The 25,388-nt window shown below is 50.7% G+C and overlaps 1 protein-coding gene across 2 annotated transcripts in view; it reads right to left on the reverse strand.

Moving 5' to 3' along the window:
- EFHD1 (EF-hand domain family member D1) overlaps nucleotides 1-25,388 on the reverse strand; it is a 39,175-nt gene that overhangs the window by 4,944 nt on the left and 8,843 nt on the right. The window contains exons 2-3 of one of the 2 annotated variants that reach the window (XM_030865275.2): nucleotides 11,452-11,599; nucleotides 4,168-4,302 (exon numbers count right to left, since the gene is read on the reverse strand). In XM_030865275.2, the coding sequence (XP_030721135.1) occupies nucleotides 4,168-4,302; nucleotides 11,452-11,599 (283 nt within the window). The remainder of the gene's footprint in view (nucleotides 1-4,167; nucleotides 4,303-11,451; nucleotides 11,600-25,388) is intronic. The other variant, XM_060301734.1, reaches the window with a different exon arrangement.

A 25,388-nucleotide genomic window follows, 5' to 3' on the forward strand; every position in this document is an offset into this window, starting at 1 on the left:
CTCTTGATTCCGTGATCTCCAAGTCCTTGTCCCATCAATCACCCCTTTCCTTTTTTTATCTTCATGTTTTCTTCTCCCTGGATCACTTCCCTGTGACATAAAAACACACCAACATCTATCTTCCCTAGGCTTTAAAAAGAAACCCCAAAAATCAGAAGTTCTTTCCTGATCCTAAGCTACCATCCGCACTTTGTCCAGGCCCCTCTGCCAACCTTCTAGACAGAAAAGCAGCCATCAGGGCTCTTTCCTCCCAGTTCCCACCCGCCTCTTACCCTGCTACAATCTGCCCTCCACAGTGAACCTCATCTTTCAAAAATCTCCACTGACCCATTTGCTGGACCCAAGACCTCTGCTCTGGCCTCATCTGATTCAATCTCTTCTTGAAACTGCTCCTGGCCTCCAAAATACCATTTTCTCCAGGGTTTCCTTGTATCTCTGGTTACTTCCTTTCCCACAGTCCAGTCACCATTACGTTCTGCCCTCGGTCAATTCCCTCTAGTTCTCGGGTTTCAGCTTGTATCTTGCGAAGATAGATAGATCCTGTGGTCTGTGTGGCTGAGTGTCCATGAAACATCCATTTCCTCCTTCTTTCTTTCTATGAGATGCTCCCCTGGCACATGGCCCAAGGGTCTAGGGGAGACTGACCTCACCCCTGGGCTCGAGGAGCAAATCCAATCAGGGTAGATACTCCAGCCCTTGCCAGCGGTTGGTTCAGGTGTGGACAAGTGTGGAAGAGATTATTCCATGACTCTCAGTATCTAGTATGCTCATCTTCCTTAGTAGCAGAATTACAACTGGGCACATGGATCCCCAGAAAAAAAAAAAGGTATTTTGTAGCCTCCCATTTAGCTGGGTGTGGCCAAATTCTGTCCAACAGAACATGAGCAGAAACTATTAGCACACAAAAGGCACAAGGTCTTTCTTTTTTACTGGGTTTGCAGACAATCAATAAATATATGCCAGGTAGTGAGAAATACTAGAAAGAAAAATACCCAATTTAAAGAGGCTTGGGTAGGAGGGTTGCTAAAAAAAACCAACAGGGTACCCTTCCGACGAAGGGGCAGACCTTCCCTTGCCTGAAGTCACCTTGGACTTAGTAAAACCCAGCTTATCACTTTTCCTCCATAAACCATTCACATTCACGGGCATGGGTCCTGTCTTGAATTTTTTAAACATCAACCCCTGGCCACACAACTCCAATAACCTCGTGACATTATAATTTCCACCTCCAATCAAGTGGTCATAAATACTGAGAGTTCTAGGGAGTTGGGAATTCATCCTTACCTCCTTCCCAGCCCCTTTGTCATGCTCTTCATCGGACCTGCAATTCTTCTCCAGCCATCTACGGAGGCCTCCCTGAGTCCAGCCTCCCCCGGGGCAAGTCTGTCCCCATCGTGCCCACTGCTGATCACATCAAGGCCCTGCCCTCCAAGCCTGGCTATGCACTGGACCCACCTGCAGAGCCCAGGTAGAGTTGGGTGAGGTCTGGGAAGCTGGTTGGCAGATAATTCTGGTGATCAGCAGTCTGGGGAAGGCCTGGCCCTCAGGGGAGCCCAGAGCCTCCTGTCCAACTGCATCCAGTGTGGACAGAGGCCAACCTCCAGACACTCCCCCCCCCACCCCCCCGCCATGCCTTGGAGCCTTTGCTCTTGCTGTTTCCGCCAGGAACGCCTTCCCTTCCCTGATTACAAGGTGAATCCCCATTCATCTCTGAACATCTGTAGCAAATGTCAGCTCCTTTATGGCCTTCTCCCAAACTTGGGCAATAATTCCTTCCATTCGTCATTCATGCAAACATTTCCTGAGAGCCATTATTAGTCAGGCACTGTAATTACAAACATAACACACCTGCCTTTGAATCTGTGGGCGAGGAGGCAGACGTATAAACACAAAAATTTTTATTGTTATTCTTTTCATCTTTTCTCCTTGTTGTAAAAATAATGCACACACATTATAAAACCTTACAAAATTATAGAAAATAAGTTCCTCTGACATCACTATTACTAATACTTTAGTATATAATTATCCAGGTTGTACTTAACTATTTAATGAAATTGGGTTTCAAATATACTGTTTTGCCTAGTTCATTCGGGACATCTGTCCACCCATGAATGCAGCTGCATCTCATTCTTTGAGAGCTGCAGGGTGTACAAATGTGTGGGTGTGCCACAGGGGACTCAACTACCCGGTAGTGGAAGTTTTGGTTGTTTCCAATTTTCCTCTGTTATAACAACACTGTATGAAAATCCTTGTCTATACATCTAGGTGCATTTTCATGAGTATCTCTGAAGGATAAAATCCTCGAGGCAGATTTCCAGAGGTGAAGGATATGAAATGTTAACAGCTGGCCCCAAGCTGCTCTCCAAAGAGTTGGGTCAATTTATACTCTTACCAAGAGCGTCCAAGAATGCCTTGAACAGATAAATTATAATACTGCTTCCATTCATAATAGAGGCACCCGGAAGAGCATGGACAGTCTCAGCCCCGAGAGTCAGAAAAGCCGCCAAGAAGAGGCAGCTCTTTAAGGCGGGTTTGATAGAATGAGTAGAGTTCTCATGGAAGAGGCATGCGGGTGGGACATTCCAGGCAGAGGAGACAGCAGGTATCGAGGCCCCGTTGTGAAAAGACGTGGCAGTACTTGAAGAACTGTGCATAGGGGTGAAGAAGGGTGGAGCTGGGATCACAGCCAGATTATAAAAGGTTGGGAATGCCCAGATAAGACATTCTCAGAGACTCCATACAGACTTGAGCGCTCGGCATATCGAGCTACAGCAGTGTGCTGAAAACAGAGTCCTGTTAACTTTGGGTTTCAACCCCAGGCCCCTGCCCAAGGCATCTCGGGAGATCTGCAAGTGGTGATTCAGTCAATGAATAGAGAGGACTCTTCCCACCATCCCTCCTCTCTACTCATCATTATCAATGCGAGTTTCTCCAGAGCTTGATTTGGTGCCTGGCATTTCTGGAACTGAGTTGAACCAATGTTAAGTCATGAAGGAAGGGCCAAACCACTTTCAAGATTGGATATACGAATGCTGGTGTTGAAGGTGCACTGAGTGGTCCGCCTGTCCCTGAAACTGCCAGGTGACAGCAGTAGGGGATTCAGGCATAAGGAGGCCACCACGATTCACAGTTTACATACTGGCAGAAAGATGATGGACTCTTGTCTCCAAGGCAACGTCACAGAGAAGTGAAGAGAGAGTGCTGCTTAGGGGCCTGAGCAGGCTGGGCTGTATCACCAAGGACACTTTGTCTCTGGGCAAACTCCTGGAATAAGCCAAAACTCCACAAGAGGCTGGCTGCCTCCTGCCTGGAGTGGAAGGGCGTCCCAACAGCTCATATCACATACAGAGTGCTCTCGGTGAGCCAGGAGCTTGCTAAACGCTTCATACACATGAATGCATTTAATCCTCATGGCCATCTCATTATCAACCCCATTATACAGATGAGGAAACTAAGGCACAGACAGGTGACAGGTAAGGGAGGAGGCAGAATCTGAACCCAGGTAGCCTTATCCACTGCACTCCACCGCTGTGGAGGGGGATTCGGAGGGCTCTCCTGATCGCCCTTTTTGCAGATGTGCCCTGCGGAGAGGAAAACGACAGCACCCAGCAGGGGCAAAATCTCCACAAACGTTCAACGACCGTATGAACTCGTGAATGAATGGAAGCACCCAGAAGGGCTCCACGACCAGGCACTGGAGATTCCTTCCCAGCTCCCAGCCATTGTCAATGATGCAAATACTTTTTCTGATTCAGGGCAAGCCACCAAGGCACCCTCCTTGGGCCCCATTATTCACTTGTTTACACACAGGTGTCTAAGATGCAAACGTGCAGGTAGCTGTTCCAGTAACTCAAGTGTGGTTTGGGGTAAGGAGGAATTCTTTAGGAAAGTCTGGATTCAGAGTCAATCTGGCAGCATTGTACCAGCAAACCTGTTTGAATCTGAAACCAGGATCGAATGCATTTGCCGTCTGGCAGTTTTCCTGTTTTGCTTTTAATTTTCAGACGGCACACAAACGCGCTCTCATTTCCCTACAAGCTCACACGATTAAGCGCTTGCTGTTTCCCTTGTCCTGAGGGAGTTGATGAGCTGGTCGCTGGCTGGGAGCTCCTGCTGGGCAGGGTGCGCAGAGGGAGGGATTGCCCCGCACAGGAAGGAGGCACCTACCTTGGCTTCAAAGAAGTCCTTGGCACCTTTGACGCCCTCCAGGGCAACATCGATCTCAGAAAGCTTCGCCAGCGCCATCAGCCCACTGTCCTCCTGTAGTTCCCCTGCTGCGGCCTTGTGGAATATTAGCAGGAACTACAGGGGAAGGTTGATTAGGGTCAAAGTCAGAATCACCGAGAGATTCGCAGCACTCCCCTCTGGCCTGAGCTAGGGTCATTATAGCCAAGCCTATTAAAAGGGGTGTATACATGTCCGTGTGACAAATTATTTTGTCAAAGCTGAAAACATGGGGAATTCCCTGATGGTCCAGAGGTTAAGACTCTGCCCTTCCACTGTGGGGGGCGTGGGTTCGATCCCTGTTCGGGGAGCTAAGATCCCACGTGACCCGTGCCAAAAATAAAAAAAAAAGAAAGAAAGACAGAAACCAAAGCTGCCTATTTTTCCACAAGGATGTAGGGGAATGGGCCCCCTTCTATCGAGTTGATGGGAGTGTAACTTGAATCAAAATTTTTGGAGGGCACTTTGGAAATATTTACAAAAGATAAAATGTTTTCACCCTACCAATCATTAATTCCACTGCTGGGAATCTGTCCTTTAGAACCATTTACACAATAGTTTAAGAAGCATTGTCTGTAAAAGCAAAAAATTGGCAACATCCTAGTTAACAGTCATGAAAGAAAAAATCCAGTAGACCCGTATGTACTATTTTTTAAAACGAAATAATTCAATATTTCGGACAGTTTTGAACCATTTCCATTTTCCATTTGTGTCCCATTTTGGGCATTAGACTATTTACCATTTTTGGTGTTTTCTAAGACATCTTTATAGAACCTTGTTCCAAATACTTTATGTTTCAAATACATTAGCTCTGTCACTTCCCTTTCAATTTTGTTTACAGCAAAATTTTTTCAAAAATTATCAAGCTTTCCTTTTCTCTCACCAATGTTATGCTTAGAAAATCCTTCCTTGCCACCAAGGTTACATAAACAATTGCCTGTGTTCTTGTCTACTGCATTTATGACTTTTTCAAAAGCGTAAATATTTAATCTCAAATTTATTCTGATTTGTCATGTGAAGTTTATCATTAACCTTATTTTCTTCCAAATGGTTAGCTAGTAATCTCCACATCATTTATTGAATAATCCACCCCCTTCCTCCAGATTCAAAATGTGACCTGAATGAATTTGTCTTTAAAGCCAACTTGTACTAAGACCTCTGCAAAATAAATTTTTAAATAAATAAATAGGCCAACCTGAAAGAGCTGTCCCTGCCCCGCCCCGCCCCCACCTGCACGTCCTTCCATCACCCCCAAGGAAGTTTTATGGCTTTTTACTTCTCTTCTTTAAAAAATTTTCATGAATTTGTCTATCAGACATCTGTCCAACTTCCATAATTTATTTTTCCATCTAGAAAGAATAAAAATTGATGTATTCCAATTCATCCCAGAAAGAGGCTCCTCCAGGTTTTCAAGTGCCTAAAATATGTGTGAAATGTCAGTTTTCAGCGGGTTTTTTCATGACCGTCTCCTCTAAAGATTGTCTTCCCCAAGAGGAAACATTAGCTAAAGCACAGTGAGAGGTAAGACAACTTCAGCACGCATTTTCCAAATTCCAACTTGTGTCTTTTACTGCCAACGCTCTTAATCCCTAGAGGGAAGCGTGTTTCATTAAGTGAAGGTCTTGGCTTCCACTACCACCACCCCAAAATGCCTTGCCGGCAAGCCCTTCTTTGTAATTCTTGCTTCAGGGGCCCTAACTTCACTGTGGACATCGCCAAATACAAAGCAAGCGGTGAAGTAAGATGTTCCAGGACTTTCAGCTTCACGAAGGCCACCATGGTCCGCTTCACTCTACAGAAACGTCACTTTCACCCACCTGCAGCTTCAAACTCTCTCACTAGAGGCCGGCAGAGACTCAGTTTGCTGCAGACTAACCGAGCCAGAACACTGGCTCCAAAGAAGCCTTGGAAATCAAGCCTACTGAAGGAGGTGAGGCCCCCCCAAGAGTAGGATGGGGGACAAGGGGGCAGGGGGACGGTGGTGGCCAGGCTCTCATGGAAGAGCCTGAAGCAGCCAAGACTTCAGCACTGCAAACGTGAGCCTCGGGCAGAGAGAAGGAGTAAAATACCCATCCATCCCTCAGTACCCTGCCCATCCTTAAAGCACTTAGTTACAGAAGCCACCCCCCTCCCCAATGCTCCATACGGTAAACACAAAACAGATACCCCCTCCATACCAGGGAGGCAGCTTAGGAAAGATGGAACACTGCCCCCAGCCTAGCAGCAGTCCAAGTGACCCGACGGGGAGGGGGTGTCTCTTCATCTCTGAAACTCATTTTTCTCACATCTGCAGCAGAGATGACAATGTTGGTGTTTACAGAAGGACTCAAAGTATTCCTCAAGGGTCCTGGCCACGTGGGCTCACTCTCACTCTGCCAGCTCAGCGGATGACCGCCAGCAGCTCTGTCCTAACTCAGGGGTCCCTCCCAGCCCCAGCCAGTTAAAGAAGAAAAAAAAAAAATCCAGCTCAACCTGAAAATGTTCAGCCTTCCCTAAAGCACGCCAGACTTTCCCATTTAGTGTATTACAATCCCCAACCCCTGAATGACAATTTCTCCAACTGCCCAGCCTTGTTTGTCTTCCTATTTATAGTCCACAAACACTGGTACGTTGTAGAGAATTGGAAAGTGTCCTAGCTGTGACTCTGAGCAAAGAGGGGGGAGGGAAGGAGAGGCAGAAAACAAAGAAACAGAGAGAACCAACAAAACTAAAAAGCAGTTTCAGACGCAAGCTGTCAAATGCTTCTGATAAATTTAAGGAAATTTTTTTTGATTGAATTTTTTTAAAGATTTTTTTGATGTGGACCATTTTTAATGTCTTTATTGAATCTGTTACAATATTGCTTCTGTTTTATGTTTTGGTGTTTTGGGGCCGCAAGTCATGTGGGATCTTAGCTCCCCGACCAGGTATCGAACCTGCACCCCTTGCACTGCAAGGCGAAGTCTTAACCACTGGACCGCCAGGGAAGTCCCAAATTTAAGGAAATTTTAAATTTCATGACTCTGATTGATGATGCAAACACTTCCCCACATTAGTTAGAGCTCTTAGATGGCAAGTGACAGAAACACACTTGTTGGCTTAAGTAAAAAGGAGGTATTCATTATACAGAAAGGATGTCTCAAAAACCCAAGGGTAAAATACAGTGACCTGGAAGAGGACTGGAACAGGGAGAGGCAATGTTCTCAGGATTGGAGGCAACATTCCCTCTTGAGCTCTTGTGTCTGGACCACATGGGAGAAAATGGCTGCCCCACATTGAGTTACTCTTATGGGAAGAGGCACCTGCACAGCCAACGTGCAGTACTTCAGCCCCAGTTTCAAAATCCCAGATAGGGAATCCGACTGACCTAGTCTAGCCAGAGGTCCATCCATGGTCCTATCAACCATGAACAGGCAGGGGTGCAACCCACTACAGCCAGGGCTGCCAGGGACCCCCCCCCCCAGAGAGGGTAAGGTGGGAGGAGAAAAAAGGACCTACAGTTCTCAGTACTAACATGGAATCTAGTAAACCCCTTATCCAGCCTTTGTACAAAACTACCACACATCTGGCCTTGGAGCAATTCGCTTTGAGACAGGTGTAATGGAATTAGTAAGGACTACAAAAAAAGAGGGGAGGATATTAAGTCCTCGCTGTCTGCCTCCAAAGGAGAATGAGGTGGTGAGTGCCTGGAATAGGATTCTAGATGCCTACAGTTATGGACGTAGAACTCCTAACTCTGGTCCATCCTTATGACTTCTTCTACATGTCTGTACACGTACATAAACCATAAATGCAAACAATTATATTTTATTTTTTAAATTAATTTATTTATCTTAATGATTACTTCTTTTTTAAAGTATTTATTTATTTATTTTTGGCTGCATTGGGCCTTCGTTGCTGCGTGCAACCCTTCTCTAGTTGCAGAGAGCGGAGGCTACTCTTTGTTGCGGTGCACAGGCTTCTCATTGTGGTGGCTTCTCTTGTTGCAGAGCCACGGACTCTAGGCATTGGGCTTCAGTAGTTGTGGCTCGTGGGCTCTAGAGCGCAGGCTCAGTAGTTGTGGTGCACGGGCTTAGTTGCTCCACGGTATGTGGGATCTTCCCGGACCAGGGCTCGAACCTGTGTCCCCTGAATTGGCAGGCGGATTCTTAACCACCGCGCCACCAGGGAAGCCCTAAACAATTATATTTTATATACAGTTTGGAAATCTGCTTTTTTCCCTGCTTTTTACATTGTCAACATGTGTTCTCTGGTCATCAAACACTGTGCTATTGAATACATCATCATTTTTAATGGTTCCATATATGCCATCTTCTAAAATGCCCCTTGTGTGCATATATTATTTTCATAATTGGAAGAGAAATGGTTTAAAAGAAAGATCGATTTCCTTGTATGTTGGGGGAAAGTAGCTTTTATTTAGATATAACTCACTTCAGTTGAGTTAATCCAAAGAAAAAGAAAGGGAATACAAACTCACCAAGCACCTACTAAGTGCCAGGTCATGAGGACACCTGTGATGATGGTGGAGCTGTTGACTATGGTGCCTTGTGGCACATGGCCTGGATCTAGCCAATCACAGTACCCTGGATGCAATGACTGGTCCAGGAGGTGGGCATGTATCCCTATTAGGGCCAATCAGAAGCCTTCTCCTGAGACTGGTAGGGACTCCGGGATAAAGAAGCCCTCTATCCCCTGGGACAATGTAGCCTGGAGCTGCCAGCAGCCATCTTGTCATATGCCAGGGACAACACCTTATTTGGAAAGAAAAGATGAGGTGGACACAGAAAAAACACATTCAAGATACGGCAAGAGGAAGACCCTGGATTACTTGTGACTAAAACACTTCCACTTCTTCATCTCCCAGGTATGTAAGCCAATAGCTGTTTGTTCTTTTCTTATTTAAATTAGCGAGCATTCTCTTTCCCTCACTTGCAGTCAAGAGTTCTAACTGATGGAGGCATAGAAAGAGAACTTGGTTCTCAAAAGAGTCCTGAGCAAAAGCTATTAACAGCCTTATTTTTTTTTTTTTTTTTTTTTGCGGTACACGGGCCTCTCACTGCTGTGGCCTCTCCCGTTGCGGAGCACAGGCTCCGGACGCGCAGGCTCAGCGGCCATGGCTCATGGGCCCAGCCGCTCCAGGGCATGTGGGATCTTCCCGGACCGGGGCACGAACCCATGTCCCCTGCATCGGCAGGCGTACTCTCAACCACTGCGCCACCAGGGAAGCCCAACAGCCCTATTTTAAGGACAGAAAAACTGAAGTTGAGAAGTAAAATAACTTGCTCCAGTTATGCAGCTCTGTGTGGAAGATGGAGTTTGGGCTATAAGCCTCTTTTCGTTACACAAACACAGCATCGGCCCACTAGTGGCTTACAACATGTGCAGAAACCAGCAGAGTGAAATACTAAGAGCAGGAGGTTAGACTGTGGAGTATTAATGGCAACTGCGTCTATACGTCCAAATCCTGTACCTCTGGGTACAACTCCTAGAGCTGGGACCACAGTGGGGCTCTGAACTGACAAAAGACGGAATGTGAATGTCACTGAAGGCCTGTAGGCAGGTTGAGGACCCACAACAAAACCCTTTGGAGATGTCTAAGCCTCTGATGTCCACCATCTGGGCGAAATGGCCAAGCCAGCAGCTAACCAAAAGCTAACTGAGCATCTTGGACGCAGAGAGGGGCACATTTGGGTGGCTCCTGGGTAAAAGAGGGGGAGGGACTGTGTCTTAGCTCAGTTGCTGACTTGCACAGACTTTCTAAGCACCCTCAGTTTCTGTTCTCCAGAGGTCACAACTTTGCCGTAGAAGCTCTTGCCCCAGCCTTGCCTCCAAAGCTTCGCCAAGGCATGATCCTTTACGTTCTACACTCCAGGGGTACCCAGATTGGAAAGAGCCAATGCCCAGCATGATGTATGAACGATACAAAGGAACCAAATGAGAGGCGAGGGAGACAGAGAGGCAGCTGGGAAGTTGAATGTGGTGAATGATGGGGGGAGGCTGTAACCCAGGCCCAGCCCTGAGCTGGGACCTGATTTCAGGCAAGTGTTGACCCTTTTGGTTTTCTAGCTCCTTAGCCTTGAAATGAGAAGTCTGGTACCAGATTATCTTGAGGGCTGTGTCCAGCACAGGTTTTCGTGATCCATCTCCATATGTGCCAGTTTAGGAAAGGAAGAGATGGGAGATTCTGGAGTTGATCTGTGGGCAGTGAGAGGCAAGGCCAGCTGGGGAAGGGACTCATGGCTGCTAGGTCAGCTGCAGAGACTCCTAGCAAGAGCATCCAAAGGCCCTATCTAGCCTGGAAAGATGACCAGTATTCGGCTAAAGTTCTCACTCTCAGAAACCAGAATGCCTGCACTCCACTCTTCCTGGAATAACCAAGGTTAAACACCAGGAGACAAGAACAGTCCTCTCTTCTCTCAACTCCCAAGGGCCCCCGAAGAGACACGACTGAAAATGAGACCACAGCAGCTGGGCTAATATCCAAGCCTTTTGATCTATAAAAATCAAATATCTATAAAGTTATTCTAATAACAGGTCACTGACATATCTAAACACCTTTCCGCAAGACTCAAACACACAAAACATGGAATTCCCTTCCTTGTGGAGCTGCACCCTTGCCATGGAAGAAACCCAATGGCCTTGAGATTTATTCCCCAAAATAAAAATGGCTGAGGTTTTCATCCATTGGGGGATCAGGTGACTCCATGTGCTTTTCCAGGAAGATATCTGTACGAACACAATTTCAGGGTTTCAAAGACCAAAAAAAACCCATCCTTGGACCTGTTTGGAGGGGAAAGTCCATGGGCACAGAGTAAGACCCTTTGTATAATTTTTTTTTCTTTCTTTCTTTCTTTTTACTATTTTTAAATGCTTGTTATAAAATTAACAGTTTAAATATATATTTTTAAGTATAAAATTATAAAACCACCAACACTTTGCACCCACAAACATCCACAATGAATATTTTGGTGAACATCCCTCCAGATTTCTCAGTACTTACCATTTTACCCAAATGAGGTTATCCTACCCACACTGACTTTCAATCTGCTTGCTCAGCATTTTTTCATGCCAGCACTGCGGTTCACTAGATCCTTAAATTTATTTTAAAAAGCAGAACTGTAGGTTAAATATCCAAGCAGCACTCAAGAGAGGCCAAAGCCATTTGCACTCCAGGGAATGGTAAATCTGCGAGTCCTCTCAGGGCCACCCCCCTCCTCCAGGGGCTCAGGGTCAGCAGGACGCAGGTACCTCACGGAAGCTGAGTTTGCCATCAAAGTCCTCGTCCACCTCCTTGATCATGCTCTTCAGGCCCAGGTGGGTCTGGGGGGCCCCCAGCTTCTCCATCATCAGCTTCAGCTCCATCAGGTCAATGAAGCCATCCCTTCCGGCATCATACCTGTAGGTCAAAGGCAGGGCGCTGGTGAAGGATGGCCATGGCCAGGACCAAAGGACACTTGTTAATCTACCAAATGTGTAATGCTTTTGGCCTTATTTACTGAAAAATGACTCAAAAGACTCCTGCCTTGCAGTGCCCACCAGGGTCACTGCATTGCAAGGGTCCCCTCTCTCTCTTCCAACACCTCTGGGGCTCTGTGGGATATGACTCAAAGTGGGTCCTGTACTGCAGGAGTGTTTTCATGTCTTTCAACTCCTTAATTAGGCCATAAGTTTCTTGAGGATGAAAAACATGCTCGTCTACCTTGATTTTTCCCAGTTTGGGTCAACGAACATCAACTGAACCTCCAGACGCTAGACGATAGAATAGCTGCTGCAGGGCGCCCCACGCACCCACTCTATTACGTAGAGCAACTGACAGTTCTGGAAGCCTCCCCTTGGTCACCAGCCCCTGGGTCTCCGCCGCCCCCAGTTCCACCAACCCCTCCGCTCGTCCTCTGGTCTCCTGTCTCTGGAAACTGCTTCCCGCCCTGGTGCTGGGCTGTGAGTCAGGCCTGGCCCCAGCACTGCGGTTTCACGCTTTGCCCTCCATCTCACAATCTAGTCTCCAGGTCTGACCGGTCACACCTGTGTGTCACAGATGAGCGGGGTGGTGGCTCTGCCCTCCTGGCCAAGTTTGGACACAGAGCCAGCACCTCTGCTGGCTGTCCCCCCACCCCCGAGCCACCTGCAGGAAACGATCCCAGCCTCCCCATGGCAGGGGTCCTGGCCCTGCCCTCTACTCCCGAGTGCCTGGTCAGTCCCGTGGAGCCCTCTTCAGCCTTCTGTCCTTCTGCCCCGGTCACTCCACCACCCCCGCCCTTCTCTATACACTCGGGCTATTGTGGAGTTTCCTCACAGACTCGCTGGCTCTTCTCCCGTCAAGTCCATCCCCTTTTCTGCTCCCCAGAGATCACTTGCTGCTCAGGTATGAACATCATGCTTTAAGAAACAAATCCGTTCATAATAGCCCGAAGGCAGAAACAACCCGAGTGTCCACTGACAGATGAACAGATAAACAAAATGAGATCTATCCATACAGTGGGATATGATATATTTACACAATAGAATATTATTCGCCATTTAAAAAATGAAATTCTAATACATGCTACAACGTGGATGAACATGTCAACATTATGCTAAGGTTGAAATAGGCCAGACACAAAAGGACAAACGCTGCCTAATTCCACTTATATGAGGTATCTAGAGTTCATAGAGACAGAAGGTAGTTACCAGGGACCAGGGGAAGCGGGGGGTGGAGGGGGTTATTATTTCACGGGTTCGAGTTTCAGTTTGGGATGAGGAAAAGGTCTTGGAGACGGGCGGTGGCGAGGGCTACACAAAAATGTGAACGTACACTGATCTCAACACTTACACGGTTAAGACGGTAAAATGTAAAAACAAACAAACAAAACAGGCTTCCTCACTGTCTATCCCCCCCAGCCCCAGCTCCACAAAAGAAACCACCATTGTTAGGAACCACCGTACCAGCCGCCAAGAAATGTAGCCTGTGGGCAGCCAGAAATCTAACCCTGTGGGCTGGTGGTATTTTGAAGCCCATGTGGTCATGCTGGAGATGAGGCCCAGTACTTCCCAGTGTGCCCTGCTCCAGCCACAGTGGCCGACTCATGCCATTCCTCCCACCCAGAACGTACCTCCACCCACCCTCCTCGGTGGCCTTTTCTGTCCCCTGGAGCTGGGGAACCGCCCCTTCTCCCTCTCATCGCTGGCAGCACCAGTCTGCCCTCTGCCTCAGCAGAGGCCACCTCCTTCAAGCAGGTCTGCGCTCCCGCTGGGCTCCCACTCCCTCCCTGCCTGGAAGGATCACGCTGGGAGATGAGATGCTAAAGGACACAGACAATACCCCTGGAGTCCTGTTGGTGAGCTCTGAGGACGCTGAAGGACAAGACAGGTGCTCCAGTGTGGTTTCCAGGAAGCGGGCAGAGTGTATGAATCACAGATGGACCAGCCCAGGCTCTAGTATCATCAAGGGATGGTACTTAAAGGAATGATTGCCAGGGGCCCCCTAAAAGTGATTAGAGGATTGGCCTCATTTACTTGGTTTTTAACTTCTTTTTACAGGTTTTTTTGGGTTTTTTTTGTTTTTGGCCGTGCCGCACAGCATGAGGGATCTTAGTTCCCCGACCAGGGATCGAACCCATGCCCCCTGCAGTAGAAGTGTGGACCGTCAGACAAGTCCCCACTTCTTTTTAAAGTAACAGCTTTATTGAGATATAATTTAAATACCATAAAATTCACTCTTTTAAAATTGCACAACTCAGTGATTTTTAGCATATTTGCAAGGTTGTGCAGCCATCATCGCTATCTAACTCCTCAACATGTTCATCACCCCGAAAAGAAATCCATGCCCTGTAGCAGTCGTTCCTCATGCCCCTCTCCCCGGCCCATAGCAACTACCAGTTTGCTTTCTGTCTCTATGGTTTTGCCTACTCTGGACACTTGATATAAACGGCATCATACGATATGCGACCTCCTGTGTCTGGCTTCTTTCACTCAGCATAATGTTTCCAAAGTTCACCCAGCTTGTAGCACATGTCAATCAGTACTTTATTCTTCTTATTCATTGCTGAATAATATTCTATTGTATAAATATACCATATTTTGTTTATCCATTCACCTGCTGATAGATGTTTGTGTTGTTTCCGCTTACGGCTGTGATGAATAATGCTGCTATGAATACTCAGATACAAGTTTTTATGTGGACATTTGTTTTCATTCCCCTTGGGCATATAAGCAAGAGTGGAATTGCTAGGTCATATGCTCATTGGCTTTTGAAACCGGGTTGTCAAGCTGGTCCAACAGAAAACTGTGATGACTGACCTATTATCTCTACCGAATCAGCAAGCCCCCTCTATTAGGCTTCTGGGGGAACGACAGGCAGGAGTAGAGGCCCATACAATTCAGCGGCTTGCCTGTTAGGTGTAGGGCCACCTAGGAAGAGTGCTGACTATCAGATTTGCTGGTGACACAAAGCTGTGACAGAATCTAGGCCCAAAGGATCTCAGCAAGCGGGTGACGGCCAGGACTGGGCTCTGTGTGTGGGCATGACAGAGACGGGTATTAGCCAAGCACAAGGAAGACCTTTCTGGCAAAAACAGCTAACACAAGACCTGAGGTGAGAAGAGCTCTTACAAACAGGCCGGAGGGACGGACTCTGTTACAGGGAGTCCTAGTCAAAGTAAACAGGCTTCTTTAGTGTGGAACTTTCCAGAGCCTTCCATATGGTCACGTGTCCGAAACTTACCGGAGGGAAACAGCACCCAGACTCATCAGACCACACAATCCTCTGTGTTCAGGGATTTTCCACTGGAGGAGGCACGTCTAAGCAATCGAGTGTTCCAAGGAAAACACTTTGGGAAGCGCTCCTCAGGCAATTCTACCTCAGGAAGGCAGCCCGTCGTTAAACGGCCCCTATGTTCCCCTCCAGGCCGAGATTGTGAATGAATGTCCTCTGCCTGCTGCTCAGCGCACAGCGCATGCTCCTGCGAAGTCTGCAGAGGAGACTGAAGCCACGAAGGGGGATGAATTTAAGATGTGGATCTTTCGAGCAAACGCAGAGGTTCGGGGTCTGAACGCAGAGACGAAAGGAAGGAAAGTGAAGGGAGGACAAGAGCAGCTGAAAAGCTCAGGGGTAAAGAGAGGGGAGGGGGCCCCAGGAACAGGAGGTGAATTGGGGCAAGATAAGGAAAGGTCAGGGAACAAGGCAGGAATTCGTCCTCACCCAGCAGGGGCAGGAACACAGCTAGCTCAGCCTCCGCAGCACAACCGGCAGTCGAGATGGGGCCATGGCAGAGAGGGGCTCGGAGACCTTATCCCTGGCATTTCTCTGGGGTTCTAACTGAGAAGAGTCAAGAAGGGTTGGAAAACCTCTTTTAGGCCCTCAAGCCGGAAACATTCTCCAGGCCTAAGAAAGAGGACAAATATGTGAGAAAGGGCCTTGGCAAAGTCTGGGGGACAGGTTAAAGGAATTCCAATTTCTTTCAATAGGCAGGAAATTTTGGTTTGACCATTTTGGTGAGTAATGTGCCTGGGAGCAAAAGCACACCACCTCGGTGGGCAAATCCCAGACAGAAGAAAGGGTCGGGGGACTTCCATGGTGGCACAGTGGTTAAGAATCCGCCTGCCAACGCAGGGGACACGGGTTTGAGCCCTGGTCCAGGAAGATCCCACATGCCGTGGAGCAACTAAGCCCGTGCACCCCAACTACTGAGCCTGCGCTCTAGAGCCCGCGAGCCACAACTACTGAGCCCACGAGCCACAACTACTGAAGCCCGTGTGCCTAGAGCTCATGCTCCGCAACAAGAGAAGCCACCGCAATAAGGCCACGCACTGCAACCAAGAGTAGCCCCTGGGCTTCCCTGGTGGCGCAGTGGTTAAGAATCCGGCTGCCGATGCAGGGGACATGGGTTCGAGCCCTGGTCCGGGAAGATCCCACGTGCCGCGGAGCAGCTAAGCCCGTGTGCCACAGCTGCTGAGTCTGCGCTTTAGAGCCCACGAGCCACAACTACTGAGTCTGTGTGCCGCAACTGCTCAGGCCCGTGCACCTAGAGACCGTGCTCCGCAACAGGAGAGGCCACCGCAATGAAAAGCCTGCGCACGGCAAGGAAGAGTAGCCCCTGCTTGCCGCAACTAGAGAAAGCCCACGCGCAGCAGCAAAGACCCAACACAGCCAATCAATCAATCAATAAATAAATTTATTAAAAAAAAAAAAGAGTAGCCCCCGCTCTCCTCAACTAGAGAAAGCCCGCTCGCAGCAACGAAGACCCAACGCAGCCAAAAATAAATAAATAAATTTTAAAAAGAAAAAAAAGAAAGAAAGGGCCAGGCATCCTGCCGGGAGCACCAGTTTGGCACAGGAATAAAGCCAGTGTGTGGACTGAGAGGGGATGTCTCCAAGGCAAGAGGGGCAGGAAAGAAAGGGGTCACTCAGCCGCTGCCTCGACTCCCAGGGACTCAGCAAAGACTGCGTCCCTTTGTTCCTGCCCGAAGCACCAGCCAAGCCCATAGTTAAGTCCTGGGAGGACCATAAATTGACCACATTAGTGGTGTCCTCGCCCCTCCCCACGGAACTGGGATTTGTAATCCAGAAGTGCATCTTTCCCTCTTTAAAGTGACCATCTCCGAGGGTTGGTCCACAGCCACCTCCTTCAGGGCCTGCATATGCCAGACAGGCAGGAAAAACCTCCCAGGTCCCCCTCATCAACTTACTGTTTCATCTGCTCCTCTCAAAGCATCCGACTACCATATGCGTTCCGCGCACACGATGGGATTCAAAGCCCCTAATAACTACAACTAGCCTGCTTTGCAGTTCACAGCACATTGTCCCATACACTAACCCTTTCATCTTTATGACAGTCCTATGAAGAATTCATAATGGCCGCCTGTTTACTGTTTATTGAGTGCTCACTAAGTGCCCGGCGCTGTGCTGAAGCACCTGAGTTAGTTCAGCAGTGCTGTGAGGTGGTCACGAGTCACCCCATGTGACAGGTCGTGAAAGCTGAGGGGTGCAGTGAAGCCAATTGCTGTGGATCAGAACTAACCTGGGGCTTTCAGGCGGGTGCCTGGCTTCACGTGGGAACAGGCGAGGCAGGAATGACCATGAACTAAGCTTATACCATGTGCCCCTTAACTCAGTGGGGAGCCAGGGGATGGATAGAGTGCACACACTATGTCCCAACAAACAGACCGCTAGTCAACTGTGCGATTCACACATTTTACAATTTATATCTGATGACTTTGGCAGAAGTAATAGGAGTCACGTTGCTGAGTCCCATACGTGTGTAGATTCTGATTCTGGTCTCGGAGTGCGGTATCGCCAGCTGCCCACATACGCAAAATTATTCATTTTTGCCCGAGAGAATACCGTTGTCTCACAAACATTTGAAGAAACAGTCTCACCAACACAGCCCTTCAAATAGATTTGATCGGCTTTAACCCTCCAACACTCCTTTAAGGAACGTCACACTGTCAGGCTGACGAAGAAACCAAGCCCACCTAGGTCAACCAACCAACCGAAGGTCACTAGGCCCAGCGAGGTTAGCCCCGGTTATCGCCACTTGATGCAGCCCACGGCCCGACCGCAGGGCTGGGCAACACCGCCACCAGATGTAGGTTTGATAGCAGGTCAGTCCTTACAGGATGCCAACGTGGCCCCTCCAGTGACAGTTGACAGAGACAAGCCAGCCAAAGCTAAGGCAGAGAGGCGTCCTGGGGAAGCAAGGTGTTAAATGGATAAAGGCCCTTCTGAAAGCTGTGGGACAACTTCAGCAACGCATTCCACCGTGGGTGCGCTTGAAGGAAGCCGGAGGTGAGGACCCCTCGCAGAGGCCCCCAAGGCTGGACTGGGCGCAAAGCACTCACCCTCAACCTGCTCAGAGCCCCTCTCCTCAAGTAACTGCTGTGTGAGGACCCCCTGAGACAAGGCCATCTGCAAACAGGTGACCTTACGCCAAACTTCTGGGCCCGTGGGAGAGATGAATGCAGGCGGATTTGTTTTCCTCATTCTGGAAACCTGCTTTGCTTCCAGTCCCTCCACGAAAATTCCATCACATTCCTTGCAGTTGGGAATCCAGCCCCATGGAAAGGGAGCAGCACCTAGAAGAACCTGCCCAGGTCGGGCCCACCTGCACTGCTCAGCTGGCAGAGCCACCCACACCCAGGGGAGTCGGGGAGGGAGCCCCAGACCTAGGCTCATCTGGGGCTCTCCTTCTCCCTACAAAGCCGGCCTAAGCTGCATCACTCTCCCCCTGTTTCAAACCATCAAAATATTTCCTCTCCCCGCCTCCCAGTACTTTATATCTTTCAAATGCTTGCAGGCTCACTGGGGCTCCCTTAAGCCCCTGGCTCCTCCCTCTACCAACATCTTAGCTCCCTGTACCAGTTTTTTTCTATAATTTAAATTTTAACCAAGATTTTTCTTATTAAAGGCAGTTCAGGATATTAAAAAAACAAAAAACAAGAAACCGCACTCATAACTCCGAGACCCCGCATCCTTGTTTGTTTCCTGGGGCTTCTTTCTAGCCCTCCTCTGAATTGGTGAGCTTTTTCCATGTTTTTGCTTTAAAATGTCCTCATTCCCTTCATCTTCCTAATCTCCAGGATCTGTTAGGGGGAGATTCCAGTTCCATCGGCACTGCACGTGGCCCCGCAGACACAGGCCTGGGTGCAAAGCCAGCCCTGCCATTCATTTGGGAGAGACGGGCTGCCGAGCCCACTGCAGGCTGACTCTAACTGAGCTGCCTGTGCCTTGCAGAGCTGTAGACGGGCCAACAGGAGATAACACGCCAGCACCGGCCCCCGGCACCCAGTAAGCAAGCAATGGGAGGGAGCTATATTTAAAAGTAGGACCTGTCTGCAGCTGTGAAGAGGAAGCAGACAACTTCCAGGGCTGCTGCTCTGATGAGCTGCCCACACCCACTGGCCTCAAACAGCCTCTACCATCTTTAGCATTCTGGGGGAAACCCGAATCCACAGGCTGCTGCGACCCCTTCGGCTGAATTTCCAGGAAGCCCTTGATGAGTGACTCTCATCGCCCCGCCTGTCCTGTATGAGAGCATCACATCTGTCCTCCAAGGGCTCACTTGAAAAGGCTTCCCAACTCAACTGATTGGGGTCATCACTGGTCAGGGGAATGGGGTGGATTGAGGCAGGATGGGCTGAGATCCCTGAACACTGGGCCCACCACCCTGAGTGTCTATGACCTGGGAAATCCCGTGGCCTGGCCAGAGGGGCCCAGGTGACCCTAAATCCTCACCCCACCGAAGGCCTGCCAGTAAGGAGACAGCAGCAAGGGCTCAGGGGCTGGTTTCCAATGTCCGCCCCGTGCTGGTCCGTGAATGGCTTGCTCTCTCAGCTCCACTGTGCAGAGCCCCTGGGTTTTCTTGGTTTTCACCTGCCCAGAATAATCCTGCTATCAAGGAAGAAAGAAGCAGGGCAGCCTTTGTCTGCCTGAAACTCAGCCATCAGAAACTCCCCAGGGATCCCCAGGGGGTACGGGGGTTCTCAGGAGGATTGCCCCAGAAAATGCCTTACTCTTAGTGCTGGGGGGAACTGCCTGCACCCCAGAGACCCAGAACATGGGAACACACCGGCTTGTCTCCAGAAAGGTCTTGTACGGGAAACATGCACTGCCTTTTCAGACAGGCTGGCTCTGGCAGCCACTCAAAGTGTGGTCCCCGGACCAGCGGCATCACGGTCATCCAGGATTATTCGAAAGGCAGAATTTCAGGTCCCCTCCCGGACCTGCTGAATCAGAACCTGCATTTTCACAAGATGCCCCGTGTGGCCCAGGCTCTTTCAAGTAGGAGAAGGGCACTGTGCCAGACTGTCCCCAGAGCAGGCAGCCCTTCCTGGGGCTTTCCTGCTTCTCCCGTGGGTGACCCTGGCTGTGCCCATCCAGATGAGCCTCAGGGCCCCCGAGCCCATAGGACTGCCGTTCCTCCGTGCTTCGCTGCCTGCCCCTTCTCTGAGGTCCTGGTTTCCCCTCTTTTGTGTAGGTCCCCCTTAGCTGTCCAATTATCTGCCCTTTCTTTCCTCTCTCTCTCCCTCCCTCTCTCCCTCCCTTTCTCCCTCTCTTTCTCCCTCCCTCCCCTCCTCCCTCCCTCCCTCCCTTCCTTCTGATTTGCTGCAGACTGAGAAACCACATCTCCAAGTGTGTTACAACTACATGCAAAGTAAAAGAAAGCAGGGTGCGAGGAAGGGGGACGCTGAGGAATTAAGTACAAAAGCTTTTGAGCCCAGAGTCTGATTTCCAATCAGGCTGCTCCCAGCCGCCTTTGTGGGATGAACGCCTGGCTCTTCGAGTCACCTGGCTCACATCTACCTGGGGCCTCTCCAGAGCAGAAGAAAAGCACAAAGACCAGTCCCAGCGGGGAGGCAGATGTACAGACAGTTGAGCTGTGATAAGGCCGGAGCATGGGCAGAGCTGGCTCTAACAGGAGTGAGTGTGCAGAGCCGTGGGAGGGAGCCCCTGTCACCAGTGCAGTCCAGAGGTGCCGGGATGTCCCAGAAGGGGGGAGGGGGCCAGCTCCCACAAGGCATTCTGGGAGAGCTGTGTCTTCTTCCGGGTAAGAGGGGCAACCCTCAAAGAGTGTGAAGCAGAGGGCTTCCCTGGTGGCGCAGTGGTTGAGAGTCCGCCTGCCGATGCAGGGGACATGGGTTCGTGCCCCGGTCCGGGAAGATCCCTCATGCCGCGGAGCGGCTGGGCCCGTGAGCCATGGCCGCTGAGCCTGCGCGTCCGGAGCCTGTGCTCCGCAAGGGGAGAGGCCGCAACAGTGAGAGGCCCACGTACCGCAAAAACAAAAACAAAAACAAACAAACAAACAAAAAGAGTGTGAAGCAGAGAAGTGACATCAGATGGCTGTCTCAGAAAGACCCCTCGGCTTGATGTGCAGGATGGATTTAGGGGGGCAGTAGCGGGGGAGAGTGGAGTGAGCAGTGGGGGGCATGCAGCAGTCCTCACTGTGGAGAGATGCAGGGAGAGAGAAGGTGAGCTGGGAGTGGCCCTGGGGGCAGGTGAGCGCCAGCTTCACCTGTCCTGTGCACAGCCAGTGCTGCGGGGACTCACTCCTGGGAAATATCCTTCTTTTTCTGGTAAGAGGCCAACATCTTTACAGGCTGCAGGAGACCAGTTGGGTCTCCCCAACCACAACCTCCAATAGTTCTGTACATGGCGTCTGGAAGTTCATAAAGAAAGGGAAGGCGGCAGGGCAGAGCTGAGGGGCCATCCCCACCCCTACAGAGCACCCACTGTGTGCTCAGGGTCCCGCAAGACAGCAGAGGGGATGCAGAGTCAGGCAGCTGCTACCCAGGCTTTTGAGACGAGCAGGGAAATCCTCTTTGTCCCAAATGCCTGCAGTGGGAGTGCACTGCACCTGCCAGGGACTCCCACGCGGATTCAGAAGGAGAGAGAGCAGACGGTGCACCAAGCTCCCCCAGCCTCGCGCTCTCAGACTGGCTGCCGTAGCCCAGTAGTGGAAAAGACCTCAGATCGGGAGGTTTCAGCTCCACGCAAACTCTCCCACTGATGCCAGGAACCCAATGTGGAAACAAAGCAAGCCAGGCCCCGTGACCGCCCTCCAAAGGAACGTGCCAGTGGCAACCAGTTACTAGGCCGGGAGTGCTAAGGGCTTCAGCCACACTGAGGGCACAGATGCCAAGAGCCCACGAGTGACCAGGTAGAGAGGGACAAGCCTTGGAAAGCTTCTGCTCTGGCAAATGCAGCAGGGAACAATTCGGTCTACTGGAGCCTTGCTGGGCTCCTCCTGAGGAAGGTGGAGGGCAGCAGGGGCTGGCAGTGAGCTCCTGGGGTCAGACTGCCCTGGTTCAAGGCCCCGGTGACATCCTGTGCTGTGTGTCCTTGGGCGAGTTACTCTCTGGGCTTTGTCCAGGTGCTGCCAAGATGACAGGAAGACAGATAAACTCTCAGCTTATCCTTAAGCGCATGGGTAAGGGTTCACTTTTTTAGTTTTGGCTCATTAAGAGAAGGACCCTAATCCTGGGGTCTCCCCTTGGTCCTTTTGAAGTCGGGGCACCTTTGCTGGGTTTGGATAAGTACAGGCGGCTGGGGACTCACTTGGGAACAGGGGATGGAGCAAGTGGATCTGGGAATTTAGAGTTACCGGCTATCCATCCAGGAAGGAGGGGGAGAAGGGCATCCCAGGGGACGCCCGCCCTGAGCACACCCTGATGGAGGCAATGGGGAGGCCATAGGGCTCTTCTGATCAGGGGTGTCGAAATGAGCAAGGGTGGTTCTTTGCTGTGGTAATGGGGTGTCTCCCCTTGGCTCCCAACACCTCCTATAAAAGGCCTGATGGGCTGGGAAACTGGGCCAGAGGTGCCTCTGGAAACCTAGTTTGCCTGGGAATCCCCAGGAACCCTGTGGATCTCGGGGGACGGGTGCCCCCAAACAACCCGGGGTTTCCACCCCCAGACCCAGTCAGTCCTGCTGCAGCCCCAGTAGTGACCCACTCTCCCTCGACTCCCAAGCCCAGAAGCCAGGGAAGGAAATGGCCAGGGGGAGGCCCTGAGGGAGGGGGAGGTCAGGGCCTACAGGCCCAGTGGAAGTGGACTGTCGGGGGGACTCAGCCGTCCCTCCACATAGAAAGGAAAAGCACCTGGGCTGCCAGCCTCTGGGTCTTCAGAGCCTCCGCCCACGGCTTCCCTGCCGGTGGCCCTTTTCCAGTGTCCTTCCTCTGGGCTGGTACCACCTTAAATCCAGCAGCCCTGCTAGGGGCCTGGACCTGCAGCTCCCTCAGTGGAAAGAACCTGGGGCTGGAACTGGAGTGACCTAATTAAGGCTGTGACTGCACACCAAGTGGTCACGCGATCTTGGGGACAACCTGAGAAGGTGGTCACTTTCCTTTTTCCGCATCTCACTTACAGGCATGTGCCCTGTGTCACGCGGTTGGTGGCACTGCTGGAGGGGACTGCACAACCCCACCGAAGGCTCCTATTCCTGACAGCCCTGGGAGCTGGGAAGCTCCACTGGGGCCGTAATTAGGGACTCAGGGCAGCTCCAGAAGCAAAGCTCAGGCCCCTCTACAGAGGTCAAGGATCCCCTGCCCTGCCTGTGGCCCTGGGTCCAGCTCTGGGGACTGAAGGAAGAAAGAAGTCAGTCACACTCAACCTTAAAGAGCGGACCCTGCTTTCCCAGGGCAAACACCTGGGAGGAGGGGGAGGGGAACCTCCTAAGAATCAACAATAATGGACAGACTGGAAATTGGGGGTTATGGGAGAGAGACTGTGGAGCGCCAACAGCCCAGCGAGAATGGGGTCGGGCTGGGGCAGCCAGTGAGAGAGAAGAATGCAGTAGCCAGCTGTGACCGGCCTTGAGGGTCAGCGTGAAGAGTCTGAACTTCGTCCCACGGTCCCCATCAGTAAAATGAGGGATGATGAAAGCACCATCTCACAGTGCTTACGATGTGTAAATGCCAAGAACGGTGCCTGCACACAGTAGGTGCTCTATACGCAGTGGCTCTTAGCAGTGGCTGTGCTCAATAAAGTTGGCCCTTGTAGGAAAGGGTGGGGGGAGTATGAACCATTTAGGGAGGGGACAGAGACCCTGTCACTGAGGCCAAGATGGACAGAGCTGCACAGGATCAGGGGCCAGCACCTCTCCAAGGCTGAGACAGAGCTCACCATGTCCCTGAGGGCGCAGAGCTGAGCCTGTCAGCAGCCAGATCTTGCTGGTAGAGGGTTGATGACCGGGGACCATGGTCCCAGGCACAGTGTTCAGTGAGAATTGCCAGGTGGGGCTGGGGGGCCCCGGGAGTTGCCTAATCCCAAGGCTAGGATCAACCCCCAATCAGCCCTGGGGTCCCTTGCCATTCTGACCAGGAAGGGGCAGCAGGGCCGGCCTTAGGCATGTGACAGTTTATAAGTCCTGAACGACATTCTTCTACTTCCTGCAAACCTGATCTGAGCTGGCAGAGTGCTAAGGACATAGTGTCAGCCAGAGGCAGCCTTGTGTGGAGACAGACCACGCAGTCCTCGCCTCCAAAATCAAAGAATTTACCTTCATTCAGCAACACGGGGGGCAACTAGGCGGAGACTGAAAGAAAATAAAATCAGGCCTGGACACCCCCCAACACACACACCTACCCACCCACGACTTGTACAAAGGCCTCCACACTGAGAGAAGGGCCATTAGCAGCAGAATATCAGGCAGGCACTGAAAGGAACGAGAGTCATCAGTGCAGGTGACGTGCACCAAAGATGGCGCTGGCCACATGCACTCCCGCCTCTCCACCTGGAGACCCTTCTAAAAGGAGAGGAAATCAGAGGCACTTGACTTATGATGATAAAGGGAATAAGGGAGTTTGGAAGGGGGGCTAGGGAGAAGGGGGAGGGTCCAAAGACTTGAGATGAAGAACACCTGCTTTAGCCACGGGGCTCAAGGAGGCAGACACCCAAGGCCAAGGTCTCTGTGCAACCAAGTTAGTTTTCATTTTCCTTTACATCTGGAGGGCTTTTGTTCTTTGTTTTTTGTTTTTGGCCTCACCACGCAGCTTGTGGGATCTTAGTTCCCAGACCAAGGATCAAACCCGTGCCCTCTGCAGTGGAAGCACAGAGTCCTAACCGCTGGACCGCCAGGGAAGTCCCTAAGCCCTTCCTGACCACAGCCCGGCTCAAACACACCTTGGACCAACTCTCAGAGAAAGTAACACCAAGGCAGCCCTTCCAGGGTGCAGAGTGTCACCCAGGGATCCCAGCTGCAGGGCACCAGCTGCCCGGCCCTCTTAGGTGGCAGGAGAAGCAGATACATATGTTGCTCCTACTTAAGCAATAATCTTCCAGAAGCAACTCTGGGGTCCTAGAGCTCTGGGATCCCTCTGCCATCCACTTCTGCTTCTGCCTCTTCTTCCCCTGGGGGCTCCAGGTCTGTCCCAGCCAGTGAAGCCACAGGCCACTGACAGGGAGAAAGGCCGAGAAGTGAGGAAAGGGGTGAGCAAGACCACCGACGACTCACAGGGCTCAGGATTCAGAAGATTCCAAAGCAGTTGCCTGGAACAGGGGCCGGCAAACTATGGCCTGCGGGCAGATCCTGCTCACCAGGCCTTACCCGGACACAGTCGCCAGTTAGTTTAGGTTCCTTGATGTATTGTCTGCAGCTACTTTCGGTCACAGTGGCAGAGTTGAGCAGTGGCAACAGAGAACCTAGGGCCCACAAGGCCAAAATAGATTTACTACCTGGCCCTTTACGGACCAAGCTGGCCCAACCCTGGCCCAGA

Source organism: Globicephala melas, chromosome 7 (assembly GCF_963455315.2).
Source record: "Globicephala melas chromosome 7, mGloMel1.2, whole genome shotgun sequence".
In the NCBI taxonomy this organism is placed as follows: Eukaryota; Metazoa; Chordata; class Mammalia; order Artiodactyla; family Delphinidae; genus Globicephala; species Globicephala melas.